The sequence below is a fragment of the Palaemon carinicauda genome, chromosome 42, assembly GCF_036898095.1.
Source record: "Palaemon carinicauda isolate YSFRI2023 chromosome 42, ASM3689809v2, whole genome shotgun sequence".
NCBI classification, from domain to species: Eukaryota; Metazoa; Arthropoda; class Malacostraca; order Decapoda; family Palaemonidae; genus Palaemon; species Palaemon carinicauda.
In genome coordinates, this window is record NC_090766.1 from 10,259,763 (window position 1) to 10,270,847 (window position 11,085).

General features: G+C 36.0%; 1 protein-coding gene across 2 annotated transcripts in view; it reads left to right on the top strand.

Annotated features, from left to right (window-relative positions):
• LOC137632785 (beta-glucuronidase) overlaps positions 1-9,219 on the top strand; it is a 13,883-nt gene extending 4,664 nt beyond the window's left edge. The window contains exons 6-14 of one of the 2 annotated variants that reach the window (XM_068364867.1): positions 1,517-1,659; positions 2,633-2,820; positions 3,134-3,277; positions 3,605-3,777; positions 4,198-4,341; positions 6,037-6,121; positions 6,628-6,804; positions 7,781-7,919; positions 8,680-9,218. In XM_068364867.1, the coding sequence (XP_068220968.1) occupies positions 1,517-1,659; positions 2,633-2,820; positions 3,134-3,277; positions 3,605-3,777; positions 4,198-4,341; positions 6,037-6,121; positions 6,628-6,804; positions 7,781-7,919; positions 8,680-8,828 (1,342 nt within the window). In that variant the 3' untranslated portion in view covers positions 8,829-9,218. Of the gene's footprint in view, positions 1-1,516; positions 1,660-2,632; positions 2,821-3,133; positions 3,278-3,604; positions 3,778-4,197; positions 4,342-6,036; positions 6,122-6,627; positions 6,805-7,780; positions 7,920-8,679 lie in introns of both variants that reach the window. The other variant, XM_068364869.1, reaches the window with a different exon arrangement.
• The last annotated feature ends 1,866 nt before the right edge of the window (positions 9,220-11,085 follow it).

Below are 11,085 nucleotides of genomic sequence, written 5' to 3' on the forward strand. Positions count from 1 at the left end.
CCTTTGACCTTAACATGTATTATTGGCGTTGATTCTCATACACTCAAATATGAACCAAGTTTGAAGTCGCTGTGACAACAATGTCCGAACTTATGGCTGATTACGTGAATTGGACATTTTTGCTTGACCGTAACCTTGACCTTTGACCTTAACATTTGTTAATTGGTGTGGACTTTCATTCACCCAAATATGAACCCAGTTTGAAGTCCATGTGACAACGATGTCCAAACTTCTGGCTGATTGCGTGAATTGGACATTTTGCTTGACCGTAACCTTGACCTTAACATGTGTTAATTGGTGTGGATTTTCATACACACAAATATGAACCAACTTTGAAGTCCCTGTGACAACGATGTCCAAATTTCTGGCTGATTACGTGAATTGGACATTTTGCTTGACCTTGACCTTGCCCTTTGACCTTGACCTTCCAAAATTTGATCATTTCCAGCTTTTTACATAAAAGTTAATCCCTGCAAGTTTCATTACTCTATGATTAAACTTGTGGCCAGGAAGCTGTTCACAAACAAATACACAGACAAACAAAACTCTATTAGGTGGTTAAAACATAACCACCTTCCAACTTTGTTGGCGGAGGTAACTATATTTTTTTGACTTGGGTGATGACATGAAGTAAGATTGATTGATTGATTTTGAGTTTTCTGGCATTGATGCCGATATCGTTTGTTATAAATGAAAAATAAAAAGAAATTCAATTCAAAACCATATAAGCGAAGATGTCCTAATAAAAGTTAAATAGCTTTCGGAAGACCTGCTTCTGAAATAAATCTAAAAATACCGGTTGCATCGTACAACACATTCTGCCCAAAAACCTTGGCAAGTATATGGTACAACACATTCTGCCAAATAATCTTGAACTTGCCATCCTCACCTCGAAGTGTGAGGATCTTCCAATACTTTATGATATCTGAGACGAAGTTGCTGAGACAAAAAGTTTTCAGGAGAAAGGGCCCAGTTCGCGATTAACCTCGTAAAAGGGAAAACTCTCGGTAATGCGTTATGAATGACAATATTGATGATCGAATTCAGTCTCTGTTGTTTTCATAATTATTAGTACGGATGAAGGTGGAGGATTAATAAAGCAGTTTTCTGGCAATCTGTTTCAGGTTAATGTTTGAATGGATTAGCTACAAGTCTCATATATATACATATATATATATATATATATATATATATATATATATATATATATATATATATATATATATATATATATATATATATGCAAGAGGTGGCTAGCAACAAAGGGTAGAGGTATGCATCTCACAAAAGTCTGTGGATGAACTTGCTAGCCCAATGCCCCTTTCTTTGACCACAACTTGATGGCACCGAATCACACACTGGTCGACCCTCAGATTCAGCAAATAACCACAAAAACATAAATAATTTTATTTACTTAGTTATTTATTGATAAATATATGCAATTACATATCCACATGTAAATCTCTTCTTCTTATAGTACAGATGGAACTCAAGCTTAAATGTAATCCTTCCCAAGGTACCCTGAGGACTACTTTGTCTTAAAGTACGACTTCGACTTCTTCAACTACGCAGGAATCCACAGATCTGTTCACATCTATACAACGACCCAGACTTTCATCGATGATATAGAAGTAACTACTGATGTTAAAGGAACAACCGGTGAGTGGCATCATTGTAATTGTAGTCTAAGAAAAGGGTTCAGATAAAAGGGAGACTATGACATGAGTGGTCTCTTGTATCTGTTTCAGAAGATGGCCCAAAAGAAGAAGCTCCACAATAATGTAGAGATCCTTGCATTTTACTTGCAATGGTTCCATATACTCTTTTAATAATCTACATCTATTATTATACAGTATACATTATCACCAAGTATTAAGGATAAGTATTTCAAATATTGTTTCTACCATCTCGCGACCAGTCTTTTTAACAAGTGGTCAATATCTGCAGTGTTATGAGAATTACAGATATTACTTTTAACCTCTTACTTCTGACTTCTGTGCCAAGAAGCCAATGCCTGGACCAGTTTAAGTAATACTACTATAATTTCATCTTAAATGAAACCTTTGTGGCAAGTGGCTTATTTACTATTTCTTTCAGGATTTTACTGCCAAGCTTTTATATTAAGTATTCAATGGTTGTAGCATTCAGTAGGCTACACCATGTGCCAAGTGGTGCCAAATTGGCTGTTTGGCTCAAGTTTGACGTTTAAAAAATACCATGATAGTCAGTTAGACACCTTTAGCTGCCTTTATAATCTGCTGAGTTTAAGGAACATAATACTAGAATGTTAGACATTTCAATCACACCAAAATAAGGCTCCACTATGCTAGGATATGTTTTTTTTATTTATCATTATTATCATTATTACTTGTTAAGCTATAACCCTAGTTGGAAAAACATGATGCTATAACACCAAGGGCTCCAACAGAGAAAATAGCCCAGTGATGAAAGGAAATAAGGAACAGGCAGAACTGTGTGCCTGAGTGTACCCTCAAGCAAGAGAAATCTAATCCAAGACAGTGGAAGACCATGGTACAGAGGTTAAGGCACTACCAATCTCAGCACTTCATATTCAGTTAGAATGAAGCTTCCCATTGGTGCAATCCTTTACAACATTTTCTTATCTCCGTAGGGATAATCAACTACAAAATAACACACGTTGGTGACAACTTAGCAAAATGCTCCATACGTATCCTGGACAAAAATGACACGGAAGTAGCAGGCACATCCGGATGTGAAGGTAGCCTAGAAATCCCTGATGCAAAGCTGTGGTGGCCTTTCTTAATGTCAGAAGACCCAGGTTATCTCTACATGTTACAGGTTAGTTTGGTCTAGTTTTCATATGTTAAGGTTGTATTTGTTCACAACCTTGGTTACTTTCATACTTCACAGGTTAGTGTGCTCTTATTAGTTCACAAATGCTAATTTTTGTACCCTTACCAGGTTATCATCATACTTCATTGGTTAGTACAGTCTAGCTACTTCCCATATCACAATATAATTTCACGTTATGCTGTGGGTTGTCGCCACTTTTCATGTTACATGATTTTTTCCCTTCTACTTAATATCAGATGACCCTAGATATACTGATTTCGTGCCTTAATTACTTATCTCAATAATCTATTCACTACAGGCTGTTCTGGTTGTCGGCACGACAGAAGTCGACTTTTATCCTTTGAAAATAGGAATACGCTCAGTCACATGGGACTCGACATCATTCTATATCAATGGACAGAAGGCATATTTGCACGGTGTTGGAAAGCACGAAGATTCTGATGTAAGTCATTATTACTTTCCTGCTAGATGCTAATGAGAATCATTTGTATTTTGTTTATCTTAGAAAAAAGGCACTGGAAGCTATTGCTTGATAAGAGAAAGATAATTTTCGCAGTACTTTCACACATTGGATACCGACGTACTGCCGGCTCAATTTGAAAATTTCTTTATTAACGATATGAATAACCTTTTCTCACTCTGGATATCTTTGTACTTTTAAATAACCTTTTATTAATTAAGGAATATGAACCTTTTCGTTTCAGGACAAATGATTTCAGGTATACCTAGGAGAGACTATAAATAATAATACTATAATGTCTTTTCACAGATCCGAGGCAAGGGCCTTGACCATGCCCTGGTGGTGAAGGACTTCAATTTGCTGAAATGGCTTGGAGTGAACGTGTTCCGGACGAGCCACTACCCGTATGCCGAAGAGATCATGGACATGGCAGACCAAGAAGGCATTATGGTTATTGATGAATGCCCAGCCGTTTCTCTTTCGTGAGTCACAAGTTTTTTTTGGACTGTTTTACTTTCATGAAGGTAACTAAGTCACTATAAGAAGAGAGAGACAGAGAGAGAACATTCTCTCACGCTTGATATCCCAGACTCGACTAACAAAAGTTGACTAAGAGTCAACTACTAATCTGATACTACACTCCTGCTTTGGTCAGTAGATTTATATTTACTTTTTATGGAACACACCTATCTCCATCCCTCCTCAACAAGTTCAAAGCATAAACACTGACGCTAGTTATTCAGTTTGCATGTTGAACACTCCACCAGAGCTAGAAAAAAAACAAACTAAACGTTCTTCTTCTTAGTATTACTAATTAGAAGCTCAAAAACCAACAGGAGTTACCACAAGACACTGACTGAAGATCTCAACATTGCTACTCCGGTTCTCTTTCTTTACAACAGGAACTTCAGCCCATCGCACTTGCAGACTCACAAAGCGGTGATGGAGGAGATGATTCTTAGAGACAGGAACCACCCTTCCGTTATCATGTGGAGCGTGGCTAACGAGGCAAAAACTGCACAGGCTTCAGCAAACAGCTATTTTAGGTATGGAAGTAATTCGATAGGACCTCCTCTGGAGTTCTTGACCACCTGGAATTAGTGGAAAGGTGATGTAGTCCCATCACAGGCTTTGTCAGACTGTTATTTTAGGTATAGAAGGAGTTCAGTAAGACCTCCTCTGAAAGGAGTTCTCGGCCAATCTAGAATTAGTGAAAAGGTAATGCAGGGTTCAGCAGATAGCTATTTTAGGTATGGAAGTAATTCAATAGGACCTCCTCTGGAGTTCTTGACTATCTGGAATTAGTGAAAAGGTGATGCAGTCCCATCGCAGGGTTTAGACAAGAGATATTTCAGGTATGGAATGGGTTCAAAAGGAACCCTTCTGAAGTTCTTGACTAATTGGAATTCGTGAAAAAGTGATGCAGTCCCATCACAGGGTTTAGACAAGAGCTATTTCAGGTATGGAATGGGTTCAATAGGAACCATTCTGAAGTTCTTGACTAATTGGAATTAGTGAAAAGGTGATGCAGTCCCATCGCAGGCTTTAGACAAGAGCTATTTCAGGTATGGAATGGGTTCAATAGGAAATCTGAAGGGACCTCTTGGCCACTCAGGAATAAGTGAAAAGATGATGCAGTTCTAATACTTTATCAGGATTCTTTTAGCATCTTAAAGTCATATAAATAATTCAAATTTTAATTCTTACAAAATTGATATTATGCATTATGCAATCACTTTCTTTCAATTAGCATACAATCAGGATGTTAAATCGGCGGAATTTCAAAAGTTCAAACTTGCAGGGAATATTTCTACATTGAACAGGCTGATATAGGTCTCTTTTTATAGTTTATCTATGAGAGTAAGTCTGTGGTGGCCTATTTGGTAACGTCCCTGACTGGTGATCGCCAGATTGTGGTTCGAGTCCCGCTCAAACTCGTTAGTGGCTTTGGTCCCAGCAACCTCACCATCCTTGTAAGATAAGGAGGGGGGGGGGCCTTAAAGGTCTATCCGCTGAGTCATCAGCAGCCATTGCCTGGCCCTCCTTGGTCTTATCTTGGGCGGAGAGGGGGCTTGGGCGCTGATCATACGTATATATGTTCAGTCTCTAGGGCATTGTCCTGCTTTCTATGGCAATGTCACTGTCCCTTGCCTCTGCCATTATTGTGTGGCCTTTAAACATTTAAACACTATGGTTAGGAAAGATACGTTAAGTGGAGGTTGACTTCTACAGCAGAACTCTTGGAATTCTCACATTAAAAAAGAAAAAAAAGAAAAAAAAAGATTTTATTAGTATAGTTGTTTCCGTGCCAAAAAGCACAGGAAGGTTAAAAACTGTTCGTGGAATTGATGTATAGATGAACATATAGTTTTTTATGCTATAAATGTAAATGATATATATAGTAATTTATAAAGTAGATATACATATATGTATATATATACATATCTACATATTTATATATAATATATATATATATATATATATATATATATATATATATATATATATATATATATATATGTATGTATATACATATATGTGTGTAATGTATATGTATGTATGTATGTATGTATATATATATATATATATATATATATATATATATATATATATATATATATATATTTATACATATATATATTATATATATACATATATATATATATATATATATATATATATATATATATATATATATATATATATATATATATATATATTAAACTACATATTTCTTTCAGTGAAGTAGTAAACATCACGAAAACTCTTGACCCAACCCGAGCTGTCACTGCCGCTATCAATGCAGACAAACACCAAGATCACGCAGTAAGTTAGATTCTTTTAATTGTATTATTTATATTTAAAAAAAAAATAAATTAATTTCCTTTTATTAGTCAAAAAAAAAAAAAACGTAAAATTCAAAGGTATCGAAATTTACGGAATACAGAAGCGGTATAGATTTTTGAAATCTTGTAGCAAGTATTTCCTTTAACTTCTGTTAAAGTTAAAAAAACACCCTAAAATTCAAAGATTCTCTCTCTCTCTCTCTCTCTCTCTCTCTCTCTCTCTCTCTCTCTCTCTCTCTCTCTCTCTCCAATACTGTCTGTCAAAGGCATCCTTTTCCACCAAACCTCTACTCTCCATATCATCCTCCACCTTACCTCATCATCTAAGCCTCCCTCTCCCTCTTGATCATTTCCCCCTTAACAGGTTCCTCCCAAGACATCCTCACTCCCTTTACAACATACATCCTCAACACATGTCCACACCATCTCAGTTGTAACACACTTATCACCTCTGTAATTACTATGCCTGCCATTCTCATTTTCCAGAGCCAATACCTCGACATCATCATGGTCAATAAATATTTCTCCTGGTATAGCGACACCGGTCACCTGGAGCTCATCGAGAACCAGACAATTACAGAATTTACCGAGTGGCGCAAGATTTATCAGAAACCAATCATGATCTCGGAGTATGGAGGAGATACTGTCAATGGACTTCACCGGGTTAGTTAACCTTACGCTTCTTCTACTGCTTTTTCTCATTTCTCATTGGGTAGAGACAGAGAAAATGAGTCTAACAAATCTGGCTCTGAAATTTACCTATCTCTTTTTTTCTTATATATTTTAATGTTGTTATTGTTCTTGAAATAGTTTATATTTATTGTTCATTATTTCTCTTGTAGTTTATTTATTTCCTTATTTCCTTTCCTTACTGGGGTACTTTTCGCTGTTGGAGCCCTTGGGCTTATAGTATATTGCTTTTCTAACTAGGGTTGTAGCTTAGCAAATAATAATAATAATATAAATAATAACACATACTCATACTCAAGTGTCATTCCTAAAATTAATTGAGTATATATAGTGGTAGGCATAGTAAAGTTACAGAGGTGATAGGAGTGTCAAGACTGAGATGGTGTGGACATGTGTTGAGGTTGGATGGTGTGGAGGGAGCGAGGAGAGCTTGGGAGGAGCCTGTCAGGAGGAGAAGATCGAGAGGGAGGCAGAGAAATAGATGGAGAGATAAGATGAAGGAGGATATGGAGGGAAGAGGTTTGGTGGAAGAGGATGCCTTTGATCGAAGGCATTGAAGAGGACGCATAAGGCAACCGACCCGTTAATGTAGAGAGAGAGAGAGAGAGAAGGTGAAGGATGATATGGAGAGAAGAGGTTTGGTGGAAGAGGATGCTTTGATAGAAGGCAATGGAGAGGGTGAATTAGGCAACCAACCTCTTAATGTAAGTATAACGGTGGAAAAGAAGAAGAAGAAGAAGAAGAAGAAGAAGAAAGAGAGAGGGAGGCAGATAATCAAATGACGAGATAAGGTGAAGGATGATAAGGAGAGAAGATGTTTGGTGGAAGAGGATACCTTTGATCAAAGGCATTGGAGAGGGCGTGTCAGGCAACCAACCCCTTAATGTAAGGATAACTGTGGGAAAGAAGGATTTTGATTACATCCTGCTTTATTTCTCTTTTACCACAGAGTCCTGCATTCCTGTTTTCAGAGGAATATCAGGCCGAACTGCTGAGAAACAATTTCAAAGCCTTCGACGTCCTTCGTGGTCAGGGATTCTTCATGGGCGAAATGATTTGGAACTTCGCTGATTTTGCTACCGCACAGGGTAAGTTGTATATTTAGACTTCTGTACTTTACAGTCATTATTATTTTCATATATATATATATATATATATATATATATATATATATATATATATTAAGGCCAAATAGAAAGACTAGTCTTTATTCAACCAAGAGCGCAGGTAGGCTTTATAAACAGGTATTCAGCTAATGGAAGAATCAACAAAGTTTGACAAACCACAAGGTATGGTATTTATAGAATGTGAGAAAGCTTTTGGTTCTGTCAAAACTTCAGCAGTAATGAAAACACTTCAAGGTATCTATACGGGCAGTACAGCAATCCTAAAACTATATAGAGATAGTGAGAAATTCTGTATATTATTATTATTATTATTATTATTATTATGAAAAATGTTTGAAGCTCCAGGTCCCCAAAAGGGAAGTAGCCCAGCGCTGAATAAAAGTGAAATATTGAATAAACTATAAATTAAACATTAATAAATTATATACATTATATAATATATATATATATATATATATATATATATATATATATATATATATATATATATATATAAATCAGCTAGGTTACACAAGGCACTAGAAGAGTTGGTTAGATCCAGGCCTACATGGCTGAGGACTATGAAGCGCTAAGTAGGAGATGATGAATGAAGAAGTATTGAATTGAAAGCTCAAGATAGAGACGACTGGTGAAATCTAACCGAGGCCCTTTGCGTCAATAGGCGTGGGAGGAGATGATGATGATAATATATATATTATATTAGCTTCTTTCTTCATTTTAGGTACCACTAGAGTAGCAGGCAACAGGAAAGGCGTTCTGACAAGAGAACGTCAGCCGAAATTGTCAGCCCACATTCTACGACAGCGTTACTATGCTCTGGAGAACATTGAAACAGAAGGCATCTTTGGTTATCATGTAAATAAGGTCTAAATATTTAAGTAACTGATGTACAAGAACTATTACGAGACAATAATGTTGTGCTTTGGAGTATGAGCAATGAAGAGACAGTTTTGGTGATTGTAAACACCAATTGGGTTAATAAACACTTCTAGAAGGATAGAAAATATAAATATTTAAGTCACTGTTGTATAAGAAATCTTATGAGACAATAATGTTGTGCTTTGGAGTTTGAGCAAGCAAGAGACAGTTTTGGTAATTGTAAACACCAATTGGGTTAATAAAAACACCTCTCGATGAAATACTAGCTCTCTCAGCTCATAAACCAGTGTTATGAAATATCGTAGATGAGCTAAAACTCTTCAGAGACATCTTTATGTAAATAACATAACATAAATGACTGAAGTGTAATAAAAGCTTAAGAAGAAAACATATAGGCCTACGTCTTTCATTATCCAGTATAGTACAGTGTTGATTTGCCGAGTTGGAAGATTCTCTCTCTCTCTCTCTCTCTCTCTGTCTGTCTGTCTGTCTGTCTCTCTCTCTCTCTCTCTCTCTCTCTCTCTCTCAATAAACGTAGTAACGTTTTTTTATTGGATGATCTCTCTCTCTCTCTCTCTCTCTCTCTCTCTCTCTCTCTCTCTCTCTCTCTCTCTCAGGGCAGAGGTAGAGGACACAAACTGGAATTGAAAAGATACACCACCACTCAATGTGGTAATTTCTTTACACACAAAATAGGAAATTATTATTATTATTATTATTATCATTATTATTATTAACTGCTAGGCTACAACCCTAGTTTGAAAAGCAGATTATTATTATTATTATTATTATTATTATTATTATTATTATCAATTGCTAAGCAACAACCCTAATTGGAAAAGCAGAATGCTATAATCCCAGGGACCCCAACAGGGAAAATAGCCCAGTGAGGAAAGGAAAAAAAGGAAAATAAAATATTTTTAGAACAGCAACTACATTAAAATAAATAACTCCTATATAAACTATAAATACTTTAACAAAACTAGAGGAAGAAACATTAGGGTAGAATAGTATGCCCGAGTGTACCCTCAAGCAAGAGAACTCTAACCCAAGACAGTGGAAATCCATGGAATAGACTTCCAGCGGATGTAGTGCACAGTAACACGGTAAACGAGTTCAAGAATAAGTTAGACAAGATCATAAGAACTCTCTAAATGCTTAAATTAAATCCCTCTGCCAAAGAGCAAATGGAGTCTCCGCGGATGGACTAAAAAGTCTTTGAGACATCCAAAATCTCATTGTAACACACGCACACACACACACTCTCTCTCTCTCTCTCTCTCTCTCTCTCTCTCTCTCTCTCTCTCTCTCTATAATCCTGGAGAAAAAGACTTTATCCAACTATGTCTGTACTTTTCCACCATTGCATAATAATAACAATTACAACAACAAAAGCAACAGTAACAACATGAATTAATAATAATAATAATAATAATAATAATAATAATAATAATAATAATAATAATAGAAACCGAAGCAACATCATCATCAATAATAATAATAATAATAATAATAATAACAATAATAATAATAATAATATTAATAATAATAATAATAGAGAGAGTACATGATTCACTTGCCTAAAAAACCTATTAGACATCTAGCCAAGAACGAGAGAGAGAGAGAGAGAGAGAGAGGATGAGAGAGAGAGAGAGAGAGAGAGAGAGAGAGAGAGAGAATATTCACTTCCCTGGAATGCCTATTAGATGTCTATTATTATCATTATTACTATTATTATTATTATCATTATTATTAGCAAAGCTACAACCCTAGTTGGAAAAGCAAGATGCTATAAGCCCAAGGGCTCCAACAGGGAAAAATAGCCCAGTGAGGAAAGGAAATAAGGAAACAAATAAATGATGAGAATAAATTAACAATATATAATTCTAAAAAAGTAAGAGCGTCAAAACAGATATGTCCTATATAAACTATTAACAACGTGAAAAAGATATGTCATGTATAAACAATAAAAAGACTCATGTCAGCCTAGTCAACATAAAAAAAATTTGCTCCAACTTTGAACTTTTGAAGTTCTACTGATTCAACTACCCGATTAGGAAGATCATTCCACAACTTGGTAACAGCTGGAATAAAACTTCTAGAATACTGTGTAGTATTGAGCCTCATGATGGAGAAGGCCTGGCTATTAGGAGAGAGAGAGAGAGAGAGAGAGAGAGAGAGAGAGAGAGAGAGAGAGAGAGCTCAGCCTTCGCTTCCCTGAAATACCTATTAGAAGTCTCGCCAAGAA